This window comes from Gracilinanus agilis, chromosome 1 (assembly GCF_016433145.1).
Source record: "Gracilinanus agilis isolate LMUSP501 chromosome 1, AgileGrace, whole genome shotgun sequence".
Classification (NCBI taxonomy): Eukaryota; Metazoa; Chordata; class Mammalia; order Didelphimorphia; family Didelphidae; genus Gracilinanus; species Gracilinanus agilis.
The window spans coordinates 701910779-701933980 of record NC_058130.1 but is presented as its reverse complement, the minus strand read 5'-3'; the positions used below and the strand labels follow the sequence as shown (position 1 = coordinate 701933980).

At 39.6% G+C, this 23202-nt stretch overlaps 1 protein-coding gene across 1 annotated transcript in view; it reads left to right on the top strand.

The window, feature by feature from the left end:
- ZC3H3 (zinc finger CCCH-type containing 3) overlaps positions 1 to 23202 on the top strand; it is a 501954-nt gene that overhangs the window by 385325 nt on the left and 93427 nt on the right. Inside the window, 2 exon segments of the mRNA XM_044669341.1 lie at positions 22103 to 22127; positions 22226 to 22384. Coding sequence (XP_044525276.1) covers positions 22103 to 22127; positions 22226 to 22384 — 184 coding nt within the window.

Below are 23202 nucleotides of genomic sequence, written 5' to 3'. Positions count from 1 at the left end.
CAGGAAGGATAGATCAGAACCCAAAGTGCGGAGACATGAAAAGGCTTGGGAGTAAAACCAAGATCTCCTTACATCAAATCTGATGCCTATTAGCATCTGATTTTTTTTTCTGAGAGATTTCGCTTTCTTTTCTCCTTTTATTACAGAAGAAAACTGGTCTTCAGAACTTTTTTCAGTCAGTAAGCATTTATTTAGTGCTTGCTATATGTTCCAGGCACTGAACTAAGCCCTGGGGATTCAAAGGCAAAAGACAGTCCCTGCCCCGTACAATCTAATGGGAGGGATCACAAGGAAACAAATATGTACAAGCAAGCTATATACAGGAAAAAATAGGAAATAATTAAAAGAGAGCCTACACTAGAATTAAAAGGTATTGGAAGTAATTCCTGTAGAAGATGGGATTTTAGCTGAGACTTGAAAGAAGTCATGAAAGCCAGAGGCAGAGAAGAAGAGGGAAAATATTCCAGCATGAGAGACAATCAGAAAAAATGGTTGGAATAGAGAAGTGAAGTGTTTTCTTCGTGGAATATCAAAGATTTCAGTGTCAATAGATTGAAGATTATATTCAGGGATAGAGAATGGGGTTATAAGAAGACTGGAAAAGTAAGTAGTGGAGTAGGTTATAAAGAGCTTCAAATCCTAAATAGAGGACTTTATTTTGGATCCTGGTGGTGAAAGGGAGCAGCTGGAGTTTGAATATAGCAGTGACATGGTCAGACCAGTGCTTTTGGAAAATTACTTAGATGGCTGAATAGAGGATGGACTGGAGTGAGGATAAACTTGTAGTTGGCAGACAACTATTACAATAGTCTAGGCATGAGATAATGATGGCCTGTACCAGAGTGGTACAGTATCAGAGGAGAGAAGCTGCAAAGGTAAAATCAGCAAACCTTGACAACAGATCGAGAGGAATTGAGGACACTTATGTTCTAAGCCTTGGTGACCAGAAGGATGGTTGTGTTCTTTACAATAATAGGGAAGTTTGGAATTGGGAAGAGTTTAGGGGGAAAGTTGAGTCCAGTTTGGGACATTTTGAATTTAAGATGTATCTACTGGACTATCATTTGGAGATAACTGAAAGGCAGTTAAGCCTGAAAGGTGCAAGACTGGAAGTCAGCAAAGAGATTTAAATTTGGGAAAGTAGATCTGAGAATCATCAGTATCATCAGTAAAGAGATAATAATTAAATTCATGAGAACTAATGAGATAACCAAGTGAAATAATATGAAAAGGAAAAGAGAAGAGTGCCAAGGCAGAGCTCTGAAGGGACTCCTATGGTTAGAGGGTATGATTTGGTTGAGAATTCAATAAAAAAGACAGAAGAGGAGAACCAGGAGTTGGTGGTGTCCTAAAGAAGGGTCTAAACATTTATATAGCACCTTCTATGTGCCAGGCACTATGCTAAACAAGTGCTTTTAAAAATATTATCTCATTGGATCCTCACAACAACCCTGCAAGGTAGGTGCTGTTATTATCCTCATTTCGCAGTTCAAGAAATTGAGAGTGATCAAGTGACTTGCCTAAGGCCACACAGCCATTAAATGTCTAAGGCTAGATTTGAACTTAGGTCTTTTTGACTCTAGGTTCAGTACTCAATTCACTGAGCCACTTTGCTGCCTCTGAAATCTAGAAGGACAAGAATATCAAGAAGAGAGTGATCAACAGTTTCAGGCTACAGAAAGGGCAAGGAGAATGAGGACCAAGAAAAGGCTATTGGTTTTGTCAGCTAAGAAATCATTGGTAATTTTGGAAAAAAGCAGTTTGGGTAGAACGATGAGATCAGAATCCAGATCATAAGGGGCTAAGAAGAGAGTGAGAGGAGAGAAGGCACCTATTGAAGATGGCCTTTCAAAGGAGTTTGCCAGGAAGTTGAGGCTGTGATTATATGCAAGAGAATTCAAAGAATCACAGAATGTCAAAGTTAGAAGTGATCTCAAGCCTTCTAGCCCCAACTCCAACCCAAAGAAGAGCCCCTTCTATGTGAATTTCCTAAGAGCAGGACTGTCTTCTACATTTCTTTATATTTACAGTGCTTAGTTCAGTGCTTGGCACACAGTTGGTGCTTTAAAAATGCTTATTGACTAGGCTTTTTTCTCCAAATAGATTATAGCCTTGAGCCATTGTAGGATAGTGAAAATACTGATCAAAAAAACATTTGTTCTGTGCTTACTATGTGCTAAGTCCTGGGAATAGAAATACAAACCATGAAACAATCTATTTTACTCCCAAAGAACATACATTCTGTTTGGGGAAGGGGAAAGTGCATATATAAATGCAATATATACAGAGTAAAAATAAAGAGAATAAGTACAAGTTAGCTGGATGTTGAAGGAACTAGAGGTAATAAAGGATTACAAAGAGAAGGATTTGGTTTGTAGGATCAGGGTCAGTAATTACAGGAAGAACACTAATATCCAATGAGGCTGGATACATAGGAGTGGGAAACAAACAGCTTATTTGTTAGACAGTTGGAGGGTTATATTTCAGAGAATGGTGTAGGGAGAGATATGATGGGGAATTGGGGCCAACAGACATTTAAAATCTGTGGGGGGACATTTTTACACACAGGACAATCATTTCAGCCAAAACCATCATTGTGGGTAGCAATCACAAGTATAAAATCCTCTGGCTTTTTATGTCTTTCTGGTCTTTTTATACTTTACTCTCCTCCACTAATTGTGATTCATCCATCCTCTACTTCTTGCTGTTCATCGTAATGCTCTGTCTCTCACCTTCTTGCTTTTTCTTTAAAACAAAATTTTTTAAAATATTCATTTCCAAATTCTTATGCTCTACCCACTTCCTTAGTCATTGAGAAGGGAAAAAATACAGTACTCATTTATATAGGAAATCAGACCAAACACTTCCAGCCACCTCCATGCCTCTTCTCTGGTTGTCCTCCTTGCCTAGAATGCTCTTCCCCTTCATCACCTCCAGCCTTCCTTCAAAATTAAGTCAAGTTTACCCTTCTGCCAGAGGCTCCCTCTCTCCACTACTAAGTGCTTTTCCTCTGAAATGGCCTTCTATTTATCCTGTATATAACTTATGTATACATCATTCTTTGCGTGTTGTTTTCTTAATTAGAATGAGAGCTCCTTGAGGGCTGGGACTGTTTTTACCTTTCTTTGTATCTCCAGTGCAGATAGTAAGTGCTTAATAAATGCTTCCTTGTTGCCCACATCATCAGTAGTGAAGCTAGGTAGCAGTATGGATAGAGCACTGGACTTGGAGTCAGGGAGACCTGAGTTCATTGAGTTCAGAACTGGTCTCAGACACTAGCTATGTGTCCCGGCTCAGGTCTTTTAACCTCTTTACCTCAGTTTCCTCAACTATAAAATGGGAAATAGTAATAGCACTTATCTTACAGGATTGTTGTGAGGATCAAATGATATAATATTTATAATTAATTCCTGGCATATTGCAGAAGCTTAATAAATGCTTGTAAGAAATCAGATGTGAGATGGATAAAGGTTGAATTGACCAGGAAAATAAATGGCAAATATGAGGATGTGGGTGTTTATGTTTATATATATATATATATATCACCATATCACCCAAAAGGCTAATAGATTGTTTTATTTGTTTGTTTTTGTTTTTGTTTTTTTTTTAACCCTTGTACTTTTTGGTGTATTGTCTCATAGGTGGAAGATTGGTAAGGGTGGGCAATGGGGGTCAAGTGACTTGCCCAGGGTCACACAGCTGGGAAGTGGCTGAGGCCGGGTCTGAACCTAGGACCTCCTGTCTCTAGGCCTGACTCTCACTCCACTGAGCTACCCAGCTGCCCCTAGATTGTTTTATTAAACAAACATTTCTGTCCATTTTAGACTCACATTGGTAAACATTAAAATGAATCTACAGAGACTGGCTCTGAATATAAGTCTCTGTCTCTATAAGTCAGTCCTTGGTGTGAGTTGGCTCTCAGAAATTTAGAACCTGAAAGTTGGAAGCCCTAACCTAACCTGTATTTGAATAAGAATCCTCTCACCTGTCAATTGCTGACAAGTGATCATCCATAGTGTGCTTAAAGATCTCTAGTTGAGGTCTTACTACCTCCTACCATTCCACTCTTCAATATCCCCAATTGTTAGGAAACCTAAATTTTCTTCTCTGCAACTTCTCTGAACATAATGAACAAATCTAATTTTCTTTCGCAAGTTCCTTGGATTCTTAAAGATGGCTCATATTCCATCAAAGTATTCTCTTATTCTGACTAAAAATCTCCAGTCCAGAGAATTTTAGAGTAGGAGTGGACTTTAGCCGTATACCCCAACTCATATTTGAAAGAGTCCCTTCTAAAATATAGCATCACCTAGAGAGCCTTTGCTTGAAGGCCTCTACTAAGAAGGAACTACCATCTCACAGAGTAGCCTATTTCACATTTGAAAAGCCCTAATTGTTAGGAAATTTGTCCTTAAAGCATTCCTAAATCTTTCTTCTTTCAGTTTCTACTCATTACTCCTAACCTTTGGGACTAATAAGAATAATAATGATGATGTTGCTGTGTCTGACTCTTCTTGACCCATTTGGGGTTTTCTTAGCAAAGATATTGACATGGTTTGCCATATCCTTCCTTCTCCAGATCATTTTACAGATGAAGAAACTGAAGCAAAACACACAGTAAATATCTGAGATAGAATTTGAACTCACATCTTCCTGACTTCAAGTCCAATAATCTGTCTACCGCTTTATCTATTAATCTGTTTTCCATATGACAAGCAGGTTTTCAAAATGCTTGAAGATAGCTATTATTTCCACCATCCCCTCTCATTGTCTATTCTTCTCCAGGCTGAAATTCCAAGTTCTACCAACTTTTCCTTATGTGACATGAACTTGAGTCCCTTCACCTTCTTAGTTGCCTTCCTTCAGACACTCTTGAGATTATTAATGCCCTTCCTAAAATATGATGCCATAATATGCCAGATGTGGTCTGATCTCAGGTTATGGTATGACAGAACTGTTACCTTCTTAGTTCCTGACATCAAACCTTTTAATAGAACATAAGATTATATTAGCTTTGGTTCATAGTATCCTATATTTATAGTTGGAAGAACACCTTAGAAGTCATTAGTTTAATCTCATTTTACAGATGAAGAAACTTCTTTGGCAGAGGTATCAGATTGCTGCCTCATTGGGCTTGCAATTGACTAAAACTCAGATTTTTCCCCCCTTAAAATTTTTTCCCCTCAGTTCTTTTTCAGATCAACAAACCTGAGAATCTTACACATGTGAAGTTGATTTTTTGAACATATAATAATTACCTTCATCCATCTTAAATTTCTTCTTATTACATTCCATTATCAGGATTTTTTCTGGAGTCTGATTCTGGGACTGTCTCTGTCTGTCTCTCCCAGCTTTATGAACATCTACAGATTAAATAATCTAATATCTATGTCTTTATTTAAGTCATTGATAAAAAATGTTAAGTAACCAAGGGTCAAGCACAAAGACCTGAAAGCACTGCATTAGAGATTTGTAAAAAAAATGATAATATTTTTCAATTAACAAGCATTACATTCTCCCTCTTGCCTCTTCTCACACATGGGGGTGGGGATGGGAAATCTCTTGTAACAAATATGTACAGTCAAGCAAAACAAATTCCCACATTGGAGGTGTCCAAAGATGTATGTACTAGAGACTTGTTTTGAATAATGCATTCTAGAATTTTGTCAGATTCACTGATTCATATTTTGTAGATTCTATCCTCTTCCCTTTTTTGAAAATTAGAACATTGGCCCCTCAAAGTACCTTTCTCATTGTCCTGAGGATCCTGGCAGTCAAATTGAGACCAGAAGTTACTACTGTCTGAGAAGTATTCCAGGGAGTACTTTGGCTGTAGGACATCATTCATCAATCATATGTATCTCCAGTTGCTCATTTGTCCTCTTAGTTTTTGGCTATGCCACGAGCAGCTCTTTAACTGGACTCCATGCCTGATGGTCCCTAAACCCTAGCTTGGATTCCTTCTTGTCTCTGGTAGCTCCACTGCAAAGTTGGCATTCTTCCTCAGTACCCTCCTCCACATCAAATCCAGTGGAAACTTAGTCTCGAGGAGGGGAAATAAAGCATGAACGTGGCTGTCACACATCTTACTGGGAGAGAATACATTTGGAGCCCTCAGCCCTCTGGCTCCCTCCCTGGCTTTCCAATCCTCCTGGTTCCCCACTCATTTTAGAACTGCTGAGCTCTGCAGAAATTCGGTTTCCACATTTGCACAGATGACAAAGTGCTCAGCAGTGCAGCCAAGCAAGTGACGTCACTGAGCCAGTGTGAACAATCCATCGTCTCCCAGCTCCCTGCAACCCTGGCATTGGCCTTCGCTTCTTCCAGAGACAACAGCCCTTCTGCCTCTCTTTTTCTAGGTCTTGTTTGCTTTTTTTCATAAGGAAGATGGGGGAATTTCTGCGCATATATATAATTTATTTATTTGTTTGTTTGTTTGTTTGTTTGTTTGTTTTTTTACTATTCCCATCCTTGTTATCAACTTGTGTAAAATTCAGGGTTTCCCTAGTAGAAGAGCATCTCCAGGTAATCCATTTGGATGGAGCCTAGCTAATGAGGGATTTAATTGTAGTAAGAAGGAATAACTCTGCAAATTGTTAGGCGGGATGAGGACTTTAGCTTTTAACTTTGATTAAGAACCAGAGTTTGAGTACCTGGTGCAGCTGAGTGAGGCCCCAAATTTGACTTCCGCATTAAAATGATGGCTGGATCCAGGAAGATAGGCCAGCTGTTAGTTATGTGCCTCCATGACTTTGATCAAGCTATTTCTTCTATCTCAATGTCCTCTTTCTCTTAATAAAAGCCTACCCATTTTTAAAAACCCAACTCAAATGGCATCTTTGCAAGAAGGCTTCCCTTTGTTTCCTCCCTGAGGTCCTACCCTGAGGACTGTCTTCCTGTCGCCTTCCCAATTTTCTCTTCTTTGAACTCTTTTCTACTGTGTGATTTCCTCTTCTCTCCTTCCCCTCCCCCCAATTACTAATGAGTTTTCCTCCTTATACTTGACTTAGGACTTTTTATTATAACTTTCCAATAGACTTGTATGTTTTTCTGTATGTTATAGCTATCCATGTTGGTATCTTATCACCTGAAAAAGTTTTAACTTATAAGATTTAAACTTGAGTTTTTAATTAGCTAAATTATAGATTCTCTTCCTTCTCTTCACCCCCTTCCCCTGGTTCTAGTTCATAATAGGCTTACAATAAATATTTGTTAAACAAATATAACTATAGAATGGCAAGCTGTGCTTTATGCTTAGTCATCTCAGATTAGGTGGCAGGAATCTTGGAAAAAGTTTCCTAGGTTTTGGTTTAGTTTGTTATTTAACATTATTCTTATTTTAAGAATTCAGGACTTTATCATTGTAAGTCAACTGACACAGATGCCCACTTTAGAACACCCTAGTCTGGGGTAAACACTTCATATTTTTTATATTTTTTTTATATTCTTATATTTTAAAGACTTACTTAGAGTGGTCCTTGGACAAGAGACAGTCTATCAAGTGGTACTGTTTTTGAAATCTTTCCAACTTGGCAGGACTTGTGAGGGCTTTTATTATGCTAAAATAGCTTTTGAGAACCCAGGGTCCTCTCCAGCCTTGCTTAAGCAACAAGGGTATCTTAAAGGGAGGCACTATGGTACAGTAAAAGAGAATAATACATTTGAAGTCAAAGGACTTAACATCCAGTCCCTGTTCTTCTACTTACTCTTTGTATGACCTTGGAAAAATCTCTGGGTGTTGGTTTCATTACTTATAAAATGAAAGAGGGGAACTAGATGGACCCTTACAACTTTAAATAGATGATTCTTTTATCATTATAACTGATTATTGGTAATATTATTGATAGAATAAAGCTCCTATGCCCGTTGTGGCTAAACTCTTCAAAAAGGTTATCTAAAATAGATGGCTTAACTTTCTCTCTCCTTGCTTCTTTTTTTTTTATTATTTTTAACATTTATTAATATTTATTTTTTTGAAAAGTTAACATGGTTACATAATTCATGCTCTTACTTTCCCCTTCACCCCCCCGACTTCCCCCTCCCCTCCATGGCTGATGCGTATTTCCACTGGTTTTAACATGTGTCATTGATCAAGACCTATTTCTAAATTGTTGATAGTTACATTGGTGTGGTAGTTTCAAGTCTACATCCCCAATCATGTCCGCCTCAACCCACATGTTCAAGCAGTTGTTTTTCTTCTGTTTCCACTCCTGTAGTTCTTCCTCTAAATGTGGGTAGCGTTCTTTTCCATAAATCCCTCAGAATTGTCCCGGGTCGTTGCATTGCTGCTAGTACAGAAGTCCATTACATTCTATTTTACCATAGTATATCGGTCTCTGTGTACAGTGTTCTTCTGGCTCTGCTCCTTTTCACTCTGCATCAATTCCTGGAGGTCTTTCCAGTTCACATGGAATTTCTCCAGTTTATTATTCCTTTGAGCACAATAGTATTCCATCACCAGCATATACCACAATTTGTTCAGCCATTCCCCAATTGAAGGGCATACCCTCCTTTTCCAGTTTTTTGCCACCACAAAAAGTGCAGCTATAAATATTTTCATACAAGTCTGTTTATCTATGATCTCTTTGGGGTACAAACCCAACAATGGTATGGCTGGATCAAAGGGCAGGCATTCTTTTATAGCCCTTTGAGCATAGTTCCAAATTGCCAGCCAGAATGGTTGGATCAGTTCACAACTCCACCAACAATGCATTAATGTCCCAGTTTTGCCACATCCCCTCCAGCATTCATTACTCTCCCCTTCTTTCATTTTGACCAGTCTGCTAGGTGTGAGGTGATACCTCAGAGTTGTTTTGATTTGCATTTCTCTAATTATTAGAGATTTAGAATACTTTCTCATGTGCTTATTGATACTTTTGATTTCTTTGTCTAAAAATTGCCTATTCATGTCCCTTGCCCATTTATCAATTGGGGAATGGCTTAATTTTTTTATACAATTGGTTTAACTCCTTGTATATTTGAATAATTAGACCCCTGTCAGAGTTTTTTGTTATAAAGATTTTTTCCCAATTTGTTGTTTCCCTTCTGATTTTGGCTACATTGTTTTTGTTTGTACAAAAGCTTTTTAGTTTGATATAATCAAAATCATTTAATTTACATTTTGTAATTTTCTCTAACTCTTGCTTGGTTTTAAAATCTTTCCTTTCCCAGAGATCTGACAAGTAAACTACTCTATGTTCACTTAACTTATTTATAGTTTCCCTCTTTATATTCAAGTCATTCACCCATTCTGAATTTATCTTGGCGTAGGGTGTGAGATGTTGATCTAAACCTAATCTCTCCCATATTGTTTTCCAAATGTCCCAGCAGTTTTTGTCAAATAGTGGATTTTTGTCCCAAAAGTTGGGCTCTTTAGGTTTATCATACACTATCTTGCTGATGTCACTTACCCCAAGTCTATTCCACTGATCCTCCCTTCTGTCTCTTAGCCAGTACCATACCATTTTGATGACTGCTGCTTTATAGTACAGTTTAATATCTGGTACTGCTAGGCCCCCTTCCTTCACATTTTTTTTCATTATTTCCCTTGATATTCTTGATCTTTTGTTATTCCAGATGAACTTCGTTATAGTTTTTCCTAATTCAGTAAAAAAGTTTTTTGGTAGTTTGATAGGTATGGTGCTAAATAGGTAAATTAATTTGGGTAGAATGGTCATTTTTATTATGTTAGCTCATCCTACCCATGAGCAATCAATATTTTTCCAATTGTTTAGATCTAGTTTTAATTGTTTGGAAAGTGTTTTGTAGTTGTTTTCGTATAATTCCTGTATTTGTTTTGGTAGATAGATTCCTAAATATTTTATATTGTCTAGGGTGATTTTAAATGGTGTTTCTCTTTCTACCTCTTGCTGCTGTGATGTGTTGGAAATATATAGAAATGCTGATGATTTATGTGCATTTATTTTGTATCCTGCAACTTTGCTAAAGTTGTTGATTATTTCTAAAAGCTTCTTAGTTGATTCTCTAGGATTTTTTAAGTAGACCATCATATCATCTGCAAAGAGTGATAGCTTAGTCTCCTCATTGCCTTTTTTGATACCTTCAATTTCTTTTTCTTCTCTAATTGCAACTGCTAGTGTTTCTAGTACTATGTTGAATAATAGAGGTGATAATGGGCATCCTTGTTTCAGTCCTGATCTTATTGGAAAGGCTTCTAATTTATCCCCATTGCATATGATGTTTGTTGATGGTTTTAGGTATATACTGTTTATTATTTTTAGGAAAGGTCCTTCTATTCCTATACTTTCCAGGGTTTTCAATAGGAATGGGTGCTTTTTTTTGTCAAAGGCTTTTTCACCATTTATTGAGATAATCATGCAATTTTTGTTGGTTTGCTTGTTGATATGGTCAATTATGTGGATGGTTTTCCCAATGTTGAACTATCCTTGCATTCCTGGTATAAAATCCCACCTGATCCTCTTTGCTAATATTCTATTTAAAATTTTTGCATCTATGTTCATTAGGGAGATTGGTCTGTAGTTTTCTTTCTGTTTTTGATCTCCCTGGCTTTGGAATCAGAACCATATTTGTGTCATAAAAGGAATTTGGTAGGACTCCTTCTTTGCTTATCATATCAAATAATTTGTATAGTATTGGGATTAGTTGTTCTTTGAATGTTTGATAGAATTCACTTGTGAATCCATCAGGTCCTGGCGATTTTTTCTTAGGGAGTTCTTTGATGGCTTGTTCAATTTCTTTTTCTGATATGGGATTATTTAGGTATTCTATTTCGTGTCTGGGTTTGTGTCCGCGCCCGCACTCATGGCTGCGCTCAGGTTCTGCGTTCAAAGTCCGCGCGCATTCTTTAGTCTCTTGGGGTCTTAAGTCTTGCTGCTCTTAGGAGCAGGCCCTGGTGACCCCAGGTAGCTGCCAAGGACTTAATCCGTGCCCCAAACTTGCTCTAACTCTTGTGAGCTGGCTTTGGTACTGTAGGTGGTGTGGGGTGGGGGAGGGGGTTGCTCAGCTCAAGTTTTAGTGAGAGCTGTTTCACCCCTTTATAGCATGGAAATGCCCCAATTCCACGTACCTCCAATGCTGCGCCCTGTTGTGGGGTCCCTTTGTTCCTCTGGATTTGTTTTTATGTCTTCTTGAGGAGTCCTGTATGTTTCGGTTAGGAGAGGTTAAGTAGCTGCTTTTTACTCTACCGCCGTCTTAACCAGGAAGCTCTCCTTGCTTCTTAATTCCATACAATCCAGCTTCCGACCTCATCATTTCACCAAAACTACTTTCTCCAAAATAACCAGTGATCTTAGTTGCCAAGTCCTTGTCTTTTTATCAGTTCTCATTCTCCTCAACCTTTCTACATACTTCAGTACCGTTAATTACCTTCTCATCCTTGGTACTCTTCTCTAAATTTTCAGGAAACCACCCTCTCCTGGTTCCCCCCCTCACTTATATGGCTGCTCCTCAGTCACATTTACTGGAGCTATATCCAGACCATGCCCTCTAATTGCAGGTATCCCACAGGGTTTTATCCTGGGTTCTCCTCTTCCTCTATACTACTTCACTTGGCAGTCTTCATCAGCTCCCTTGGATTTGATTACTATTCCTCTGTTGATGATTCTCCAATCTGCCAATCCTGCCTCAACCTTTCTGATGACCTCCAATCTTGCATCTCCAGTTGCCTTTCAGACTTCTCAACTGGATGACCAGGAGACATCTTTAATTCAGTATGTCCAAAACAAATTTCATTATCTTTCCCTCTAAATTCTCCCTCCTCCTACCTTTCATACTACTATATGCAGCTTTACTATACAGTCTCTCAGATTCACAACCTAAATCATCCTCAGCCCTTCATTATCTGTTGATATATTGGTGATGTATGATATATATGGGGTGATATAGTAATTGCCCCAACCTTTGCAATATCTCTCCAAATCTATCCCCTTCCTCTGATGCGCAATCACTCTAGCGCAGGCCCTCATCACTTCATGCCTAGACTATTGTAATAACCTGCTTGTTAGTGGATCTAATTGCTCTAAGTTTCTCCCTTCTCCAATCCATCCTACATTCAGCCACCAAAGTGATTTTCCTAAAGTGCAGGTGTGACCATGTCACTCCCATACTCAAACTCTCTATTGCCTTTAGGATTAAATACATAATCTTTTGCTTGTTATGCAGTTCTTCATAATCTAGTTCCCTCCTTCCTTTCTAGTCTTCTTACAGCTTACTACTCCCAGACACTGACCTTGCTGATCCACAAATAAGATACTTTTCCTATTGACTCTAGATATTTTCTTTGGTTATCTGGAATGCTGTCTTTCCTAATGTCTACCTCCTAATATCCCACTGGCTTCCTTTAAGCCCCAACTAAAATCCTTTCATTTATAGGAAGTCTGTATCAACCCTTCTTGATTCTAGTGCCTTCTACTCTTAATTATTTCTTGTATATGCTATATAGCTTATTTGTATATAATTATTTGAATGTGTTCTTCCCCCATTAGCTCTTGAGGACTGAGACTATCTTTTGTCTCTTTTACTATCACCAGCATACTTAGCACAGTGTCTGGCATATAGAAGGAACTTGATAAATTCTTCATAATTCATTAATTGATTGATTTTCCTTACAATAACTCTGGCTGGTTCAGTGATTTCCCCAATGTCACACACCTAAGAAACAGAAAATACAACAGGAGATTAAGGCTTCAACTCTTTCCATGACACAATCCTACTTCTGCTCCTTTAGATGAGTCTTTTTCTTAAATGCTAGAAAGGACCCAGTTTAGTCAAGCAGCATGCTAAAAATCTAGGTCTGGCACAGACTAATGGCAGTAGCACAGGAAGACAAAAGATATCATATTCGAAGGGTTTGAGGGGCCAGTGAGTGAATATAAAATATAACACAAAAGTGCTAAAAAGAAATTCTGTTGACCAAAAATTATATAGGTCTGATATGTATCTGACTAGTTTTGTTTCCTTCCTGGGGTCCCAGTTTTTCCTTGTCTATTCCTTGTGGAATACAAATGAGGACTCTAGCATCCTGTGAACTGTCTTCACTTACCTTCTTTGTTTTTTCCTTTCTTTGGACCTCTCTAGTATGGTATGATTCCATGATCTATAAATTTTTCCCAAAGACCTTTTTGAACAATTGGAGCTTTTCAGAAATGGGGAAAACACTTAAGTATGTGTATAGTGCTGTGCTATGTACTAGACACTATACTTTGCAAATATTATCATTTGATCTTTACAACTCTGTGAATATGTGCTGTTATTATCTCCATTTTACAGTTGAGGAAATTGAGGCAGACAAGTTAAGTGTGCCTTGCTGGGCTGGGATTCTTGTTTGAACAAGATTTTTTGTGATGTTAGAACCCTCGAGGCCTTTCTCTCCTGATTGCTATATGTGGAACATCAAGAATGGAGTCCACTGACTCCCTGACTGAATGTAATTCTTCTTCCCAGGGGGTCTGAGTGAGCAGGCAGTGGCTTTGGCCAAGTGTTGCCTAAATCCTTCCCATTCTCCCTCCTCCTTGCATCTCAAAGGAGTCTACAGCTCTTGCTTAACCATAAGGAAAACAGATTGTTCCCAGCCCAGGCACCCGCTAATTCCTGCTGATCATCAGAACCCACTTAAATGAATAATAATTAAAGAAATAAATTTCTTTCCCTCACCCCTCTGTGAAACTTTGGTTCAGCAAAAAAAAAGTATGAAAGGAGGCCAGAAGTAGAACCACAACAACCCATGTAGCGTCTTCCAGGAGAATTTGAAAAGCTTTTCCATGGGGCATTGGTCAGTACATCAAGTCAGACAACCCGAGATGAGCATGGAAGGGTACAAATGGGAGGAGAAGAGACAAAGATAAGTTTGTATAGGTGGCAAAGTGATGATTGGGCCTGCAATGAAATGCTGTTAAGAGATAGTAGTTTTGGAGTCAAGGGGCCTAGATTTAAAACCTTGTTCCCTGAGTGGCTTTGGGCTTCATTTCCCCTTTCTTAAACTTTTCTATCCTCTAAAATGAGGAGAATAGATTAGAGAGTTTCTAAAGCTGATGATGTTATTAACAAGTGCAGTAGAAGGGTCCTGTCCCTTCTTCTGGCCTTCCCCTAGCTGGGCCAATTACCAAGTGATACTAACTTTAGTCACTAGAGATGGAGGCTAGCCATGGCTCACCTGAATCAGCTACTCATTCAGCCTGTGTTTTTGGAACTCTACTTGTCAGTTCATTCCCAATTTTGTATAATATAAATTATACACTAGGCAGAACCTGAGTTGACTCCAGATCTAGGTCCGCTAAGGAAAACAATGAAATCATGAATGTTCTCCTGGATGGCTTATAAGCAGAACTTGTACTAAAAGGCTTTGCTCACACTGAGGCAATGTGGTATAATGAAAGAGGTTTAAATTCATTTGAGACCTAGGTTCTAATCCTGCCTTTAACACTTACTAGTCAATAAGAGATAGTATTTATTGAGTGCAACTATGTGCCAGGCCCTGTACTGAGTACAATGAATGCAAAGAAAGACCTTACACAATATCTGCCCTCAAAGAACTCCCACTTTAATGGGAGAGGTAACACATTAAAAAAACAAACCATAACATATAATACATTTTTAAAAATGGGAGGGAGGCAGTGATGAGGAAAATCCCCTGAATGTCCCCTCTTTAGATGATAGGGGATCAGAAAAGAACTCCCCTATATCCCCTTCCCACCCTCCACCCAGGACATGTGTGGGGTGGTGAGAGGGTGTAGTTCTGAACTGATTTTGCATCTTTCAGAATGATGAGTCCCTAGAGATGATGGAGTCCAAAAAAGCAGCTTGACTTCCTGAACCTCAATTTCTTCCTCTAGAAAAAAAGAAAAGGGGCAACATTAGGTGTGGTGGGCAGAAATTGCATAGATACATTTCAATTCAAACATAAGGAAAGGTAATCCTAACCATTAGAATTATCCTAAGGTCTCTCAGTCCACAAATATTTCTAAAGCATTTACTGAGTGCCAAGGACTGTGCCTGAGGGAATACAAAGGCAAACATAATTATTGAGCTCAAGGAGCACATATTCTAGTGCAACAGAAAGAGACAACATGTAAACAAAACATGTACATAGAATATCTGTCCAATGTAAATAAGAGGTAATCTGGGAAGACACTGGCCAGGGGAAAGAGATATAGGAGGAAGGAGAAAAGAATAAGGATCCATATAGTACCTACTTCAGGCTACAAATCTCATTTGTTTAGCTATCATGAGTTCCCATAACTGGGAGTGTTTAGGCAGAGGCTGGATGACTGCCTGTGGGTCATAAAAAGATTTCTAGTCAGATAGAGGTTAGAATGTATTCCCTAGTGAACCTTTATAAACCAGGCCCTTCCCTTTAGGGTAGGCCTTCTTCAGACCCATTCAAGGATGAGAAGAAATTGAGAGTTTCCCCACCAGCCTCCTTTCCACTAGTGATCTCCCCCATCCCCAAACCCCCAGTCTCTGATAAACTCGATAAAACTCATCATCCTGCTCCTCTGTACCAGGTCCATTAAATTTTTCTTTACCCAGATGCCTTTGTCTAGTTCTCAAGGCCATCACAAAGGTACCGTCTTGGGCCTAACTGGAAATTTGTGAAAGAAGAATAAAGAAATGGAGGAAAGTGGGGACACAAGGCCTAATCCTTTGTCACCTCAGCAAGTCACCTAACGTCTCTGTAACTGCATCCTCAACTTTATGATGAAGGAATTGGATGAGATGACCTCTTGTTCTAAATCTCATGATCCCATTCTTGGTTGTCCTGCCTTTCTGAACTGACAGCAGGGCCTCTGAGCTTGAGGCTCCCAGCTGCTAGGATGGATTAGAAGCCAGGGAGTTTGGCCAGGGTCCTGCTATTAATCCTTGCTGTAATTGTGCATTTAATGGACATTACATCTTGTAGTCCCCCAGAGAGGTATGTTTGGGCTTAGCTGCGCCTAGGTACCATAGCCCTTTCTTAGACTTCACCCTTGATGAGACTGGCAGCTGCCAGGAGAATAAGGAGATAGTAGCAGCATCATATCCAGATAATGTGTTAAGAGCCAACTAGCCTTCCATCGACATCTTACAGATGAAATGCCATTTCTGACCTGACTAACTGCACCCACTAGGAAGGGAAAATATCAAGTTCTGTCAGCTGAAATAAAATCCTAAATTAATCCCTCTCCTATTGCCCCCAACTTACCTTAAACCTTAGGAATATTTGCAGGCCCTTCAGACTACCTCTTTTAACATTCCCAAAAAGAAGGAAGGAAGGAAAATAAGCATTTATCAAGCCCCTATTCATATGCCAAATCCTGCACTAAGTACTTTATACAGATATCTTCTTTTATCCTCACAACAACTCTGAGAGGTACATGCTATTATTTTTTCCATTTTATAGTTGAGAAAACTGAGGCAGAATAAAGTTAAACAATTTGTCCTGGGTCACACAGCTAGTATTGCCTCAGTTCTTCTGTCAGATCTTCTGACTCTAGAGCCTGTCTTCTATCCACTGTTCTACCTAGCTACTTCATCCCAAGGCATACATAACAGATCCTATAGAAGTATTCATCAAATCAGCCAGACAGCACCCATTCCTTCTCCTAGCACTAGTTTAGGAGTCCAGTAGAATGCTTCCTTTTCTGTCCTTGGGTGTTAGAATGCTCCAGTCCTATCACTGCTGCTACCACCCAGCTGTGTTGCTGGCCTACTCCTACCCTAGTGTCTGCAAATCTGTCTCAGCTGCCCTGGTTTGGAAAACTGACTCCCTGTGACTTTTTCTTGGCTTTCCCAATCATAATTCACTTGTGTGTTTTCTAAGTTGTTATGAAGGAGGTGTTTTGGGAGAGTTAGAAAAAAATGCTGACTCTCACTCAATCATCTTGATTCTGCCCTTCCCCTCAGTCTTTTGTCGTTGTTGTTTTTGCCTCTCCTAAATTGTCCTTCACTTTTGTGTATTTGTATTCCCAATCTATTATTCTCTCTTTTGTTTCTTTCATGAGACTTCCCATTGTAGATTCCAATTTTTCTATCCTACCATTATTTTTGCTGTACAAGCCATACATACTGCTTTAATAATTCTCATTTCTCTTTTAAATCACTCAAGAATAACATGCTATGGTTCTCCTCAAATTACACATGGTCCTTGGTCTCATCAAGTGTTAGATCATTTTCCTTTGTCCTATGACATTTATTGTCACATGCGTGGACTCATTTACTAGAAAGGGGGAGGCCATATTTCTTTTTGCTTTTAATATACTCCTTATTGACTTATCTGCTTATGCTCAAGATCTTTGAGTTTTCTTCCTGAAATCATTGGTAATTTCAGTCTTTTGGTTTCCTTAGGGACTGAATCTCGGTCTCATCTAATACTGGGCAATTCATAGTGTACCAGCCTAGCTCTACCTCACGTGACTTCAGTTGGACCAGATTGGCCCTTAGCTAGATGCTCAAATTTAGTGGAATATCAGAGAGCCCCATCCTGTCCCTCTATTCCTCAGTTCTCTGGCTCAATCCTGGCAGTTCAAAGAACTACCAATCTGAAGCTGTGAGTTTGATTTCCTCCCCCTAGTTTAGGTATCTGAGGCTCTGAAAGAAGACAGAGATGAATGTTGAGTTGTATTTCCAGCACAGTGTCCTACCACTGTTCCTGATTGTCCCATAGACATCTTATGCATTAAAGAACATTGCCCACCTTGGCACTGGCCATGTGGTCTCAGTGAGTTTCTGTAGTCTGGAGAATGCAAGAAATATGATGGCTCTCTGGCCTGGCCTGAGCAGACTTTTGCAGCCTATTATATCCATGTTCTTCAGGGCACTAGAAAGAGAGAGGGGAAACTGCTGAATAGGGTTAGGTTTTATTGTGAACTTGGGTAGGTTGGCTAGTGTAGCTTTTTCACCATGGAGTGAGTGCCGAGTGAGCTCCTCAAAATCATTTCATGGATTTATTTTTTTAACCTTCTTTTAAATTCTAGGTGTCCTAGATTATGGAGACAGCTGAAGTTTCTTTATCTTTGACTTATAATTTCTATTTTGAGAAGTTCAAGAGGTCATGGGGATCAGAAAAAATGTCTAGTCCTCCATCTTGTTTATCACCCAGCCTATTGTTTGTTTCTGAACTTATTCCCCATGCATTGTGGCCAAAGCTTGAGATCTCTCCTTTCTGACATGCATAGGCATAAGTCCCTTCCTTTGTCCATCATGGATCTATATCTTAGAACTGAGTGATACATTTGTCCCTCACTAGATCATGGTTCACTTTATTGTGGCTTCACTATATCGTGGGTTTTTTAAAAATAGATATCTAATTCTGTATCGCAGGGTTACACTTATCATGGCACGCTATTGTCTAATAGAATGAAAAGGCAACCAATCACAGGACTGTGTTCTGTATTCTGGGTGCTGATTGGCTCAGTGACTGTAGGTTAATAAGAGTGTGAGAAAGGTTTATAGGAGAATGGGAAGGGTTTAGAAAGCCTTAATATATATATAAATAATAAAATAAATATAACACCACTACTTCATCGATTTTCACCTATTGCAGGGGGTCTCTGGAACATAGAAATGCCAGATGACATCCATTCCTGTTCCCTGTGCTAGTTCAAGGATCTCATCCTACCCTGGTGCTTCTTTACCACTATGCCCCATCTCTTCCCTCTTTCATTCCCTGGAAAATGGAATGCTTCAAGAGGGCTCTTGCTCTTGACTAGACCTTGTCTCCAATGTTCACAGACTTAATCTGTTTGTCTCTTTAAGCCAGCCTGAACTGAAAAATGACTTGCTGTGGTGTTTTTTCCCTTTATCACAATTCACTCTATTTTGTTTTCTACTTCATTGTATTAGAGATGTGGTGGGAGAGCTAAGTTGTACTTTTTGCTGCTACTCTACCATCTTGACTACCTTCACAAACAGCTGAACTTACTATTGTCTTTTTCAACAATTTGTATGGTGAGAGAATTGGAGACAAGACCATGAAGTTTGATTGAAGGAAATAAAGATATTGAGCCTAGAAAGGGGAAATTTAGAGGAGATTCTGCTTGATATAGTGAAAGGAATACTGGACTTGGAGTCAGAGGTGAAGATCCCAGCTCTGCCGCTTACTGCCTATATGACCATGGCACCTCTCTAGACTTCTTTTTCTCATTTATACAATGTGGGTCTTGGATTAGATCACATAAAAACCTTTTCTAGCTCTCAGTCTGTGATCAAGTGCCTAGAATCATAGAGTTAGATTTTGGAAGGGAAGATAAACTGATGTTGGAGAAATTAATTATTGACTATTGCAAATTTAAACCCCTGAACTAAACTAGGGTGTTAGCATTGGAAATGAAAAGTATGGAACTAGTCTAAGCCATAGTATGACTTCTTAGGTAGAGAGGCAATACAGTTGTTATATGCTATATGTTATGCTGGTTCACTTTATAGCCTTCTAAAAAATAATCTGATACCAAAAAGCAAGAGGAGGTTGATTAGAACTTCAGTATCTAGCTAGGCTCATTCAACCCTTACCTAGATAGAAATCTCTACTATAATTCCTTCAACAAGTAGTCTTTCAATTTTTGTTTGACATTGTCAAGCGAGGGGAGCACACTACCACCTTATGTAGCACATTCTACTTTTGGACAGTTCTAATTGCTGGGGTGTTGGGTTTTTTTTTTTTTTAACTTGAGTCTCCTCTGTATCACCTCCATCATTCCTTATTTAGCCTTACATTTGAAAGACAGCCAGTATGTTGATTTCTCATTGGTTGATTGATTTTCCACTGCCTTCCTCCTCCCCCATTCTTTTCTCAGGACTTAATATCCTTAGTGCTGATCCATCTCAAGTTCTTTAGACCCTTCATTATCCTGAGTACCCTTCAACATAGTCCAGTTTGTCAGTGTCCTTCCTAAAATATGATATCCAGACCTAAGCACAGTATATGCCACATAAGGTCTGTGGCTTAGGGTAGGAGTACAAAGCTTCCTGTCAGTGCCAGCTCTCTCATCCTGGATGCTTGGTTTCATTTATTGATAAAAATAAATTTAAAAAAAAATATATATATATGGCTAGGCAATTGGGATTAAGTGACTTGTCCAGAGTCACCCAGCTAGAAAGTGTCTGAGAGCAGGTTTGAACCCAAGACCTCCTGTCTCCAAATTCTATCCAATGAACTGCCCCTGCTCTATTTCTTTTAAGACAGACCAAGATGCCTGTGCCTTAGCTAGGAACTGTTGATAGAAGTTGCAGAGTCTACTTTCCATTTAATGATAATAATAAAATTAAAACTTCCTTTAAAAAAGTTATCCAAAAGTGGAAGGGCTCAAGAACAATAGTTTTCCCATTACTAGAAGCCTTTACTTGACAACTGAACAGGCCTAGACAGCTTAGACTGGGACTGAAGAGATTAGGGAAGAGAAGTCTCATTCTTTTATTAACTCAAGATTGTGCGCCAATCCCATATAGATCCTTTCCTCCTGGTTTCCTTAAGACAGATGCAGAGAAGAAATGGGTCAAAATCTCCCCTGCCCTGGGTATGATAATAATTATAATAGTATACATTTCTTTAAAAAAAAAAACTTAAGGCTTATAATGAACCCTTTTCACAAGATTACTTTAAGGGTTGAAGTCCAAATATGACCATTTTTGTAGCTGAGGAAACTGAGACTCTAAGAGCAAAATACCCAGAATAATTGTCAGAGAGTTAAACGGCAGAGCTGCAATTCAAACCAAGTCTTCTGGCTCCAACTACAGTGTTCTTCCTTCTCTATACTCTTGGACCAGGGTTTTGGGTGCTGCTATCTCCCACACGCCCAGAGTCAAGTCCAAGACAGAGCTGTGTTCCATTCTGTCTGAGAGTCAGCACAAAGTAAGCCCTTTCACAGCTTCCCACCCCCCAGCCCTGTCTCACTGAACATGTTGAGCTTTGTTTGATTTATTCATTTGGTGGTACAGGGAAGGTTTGTGCTGTAAAGTGAGGATAGATGGGGTTTTTTTTGGTAAATTCCCCAGGAAGTGAAAGTTCTGGAAAATGCTAACCACCTTCTGCTCTCTAGGTTCACTATTGAATCAGTTTAACTTCTTAGCACCTCTCTGTGCTGGGGTTTTATTACCTCTTTTTAAGCCAGTTAGTTTATGTGCATTTTTTAACACTGAAAAGCATTTGAAAAGGTGCCTCACTGTTCTTGTCAAAACTCCCACAGTGAGACCAGCACAGAATTTTTTAAAAAGAAAAGGAAACAAGCCCCCAACCCCCAAACCTGTACTTCCCTCTTCGTGCCCATACATAGTACCAACTGGAGACAGTTTAAGGTTGTAAACTACTCAAGTTGACTGAGTTAAATGAACAGCTAAGCTTCCATTTATGTAAAGACCAGGTGAGACCCTGTTTCAGGCAGTGACATCGGCACAATATTTAAGAGTAGGAGCTTCCCAGCCTGTCTGGTGTCCACCTTAGCCCTGTGGTCAGGTTTTGGAGAGGTTCCAGTAGGCAACCATGTGCTTCCAGCTGCACTAGTGCTGTTCTCAGCCCCTGGAACAGATGGAGCCATGGCATCTGCAGCAGCCCGAGTGACAGCTCCAGAGAAGGTAGAGCTCATTGACATGCTATCAAATTCCACTCACTCACTTGGTAACACAGTTGGGCTGGCAGGTGAGTGACTGTGCCATACTTATGCCACCTGGAGCCCAGAGATAGACTACCTCCCCCAACCAGCCTTCCTTAAATGGAGCATGCTTCTTTCCCTGCCTAATCAGGGTCATTGAGTCAAACACACATGGGCATCAAAATCTCTAGGATCATGGCATCCTTTGGTTTCACAAATCACCTGCTAGAGAAACTCATTATGGAGAGGGAAAAACACTGGCCCTGGAGCCAAAGGACCATGGTTCTTATTCTGACTCTTCAAAAGGACTTGCTTGAGGACCTTGGGCCACTTGCTTCTTCTTCCTATGCCTCAGTTTTCTTATCTCTAATATGAGTAATTTCGATGTGCTATTTCTTTCTCAGTCTGATAATCAGGGTGGGCCTGCCCTAGACTGTTTGAACAGTAGCCATGTATATAGTACTTGACATGAGGAAATTCCATTCATTGTCTCTATATAGGAAGATCAGACGGAGCCACCAGCAGCCCTAGCTATTCCCCTGGCAGTGCCAGCCTGGGCCGAGGAAGTTCAAGTCGCTCAATTGCCAGGTGTGTATAAGGGCTGGGAGGAGGAGAGTGAGACCTAAGGAGGGGCCCTTCATAGCTCACTGACTCCCGTTTCTCCCCTATCCCTTTACTCCTTACAGCCGAGCCATCCAACGAAGTCTGGCTATCATTCGCCAGGCCCGGCAGAAGAAGGAGAAGAAGCGGGACTACTGCATGTACTACAATCGCTTTGGAAAGTGCAACCGGGGCCAGCATTGCCCCTACATTCATGACCCTGAAAAGGTGGCTGTGTGTACCAGGTACTTGTTAGAGGTTCTAAGTTCTGGGAATCATATGTTCAATAGTTGGGCTGGTTCAATCTTCTCTGAAGGATTTGCTGACCCAAAGACCCTAGTGACCTTTTTGTTCCTTGACTAGAAAGCTGATACATTGTTGGCTCCGTTTTTATAGATGAGGAAACTAAAGCCCAATGGGGTTAAATAATTTGCCTAAGGTCACACATAACCTAGAGACTATCAGAGCTGCAACTTGGTCTCAGGTCTTCTGTATCAGGTCTTGTGCTCTTTCCATCATACTATACTCCCATTTCTATGCATTTTGGATGTTCCTACAGTATGGAAATGTATAGGAAGCACTTGTTCTTAGTATGGCAGTGGGCGAATTCCTTTAGTCAGTGGTTAGAATAGATAAGTTTCATAAGTTCCTTCTAGATCTAAATCCCATGATCTTTTGATTCCCATTACTGCTTCATTCAATTTTGACTGGCATAGCCTTCCTCTTCCCAGATATGTCACACCTAAGACATCCTCTACCCACCCCCAAACCAGGGATCCCTAACCTGTTAGTTATCAAACCTTCTGTAGTCATAGATCATAGGATTTACATCTGGACGCAGTCTTAATAATCTAAGTGATTATTTCTAAGTCATAAATGATGACTGTTAAGGAGACCATAGGAAGATGTCGGGGAGCCTATATTTATTATCTCTTATGCTAATCTGCCCTTGGCATGGTCTTCACATTCAACCTGCATCATTAGCACCATTGTGAATTTGGTAACCTATTTCTAAGACTCCCTACCACTGCTGCCTTGGGGGTGGAGTGCTATTCTCAAATGA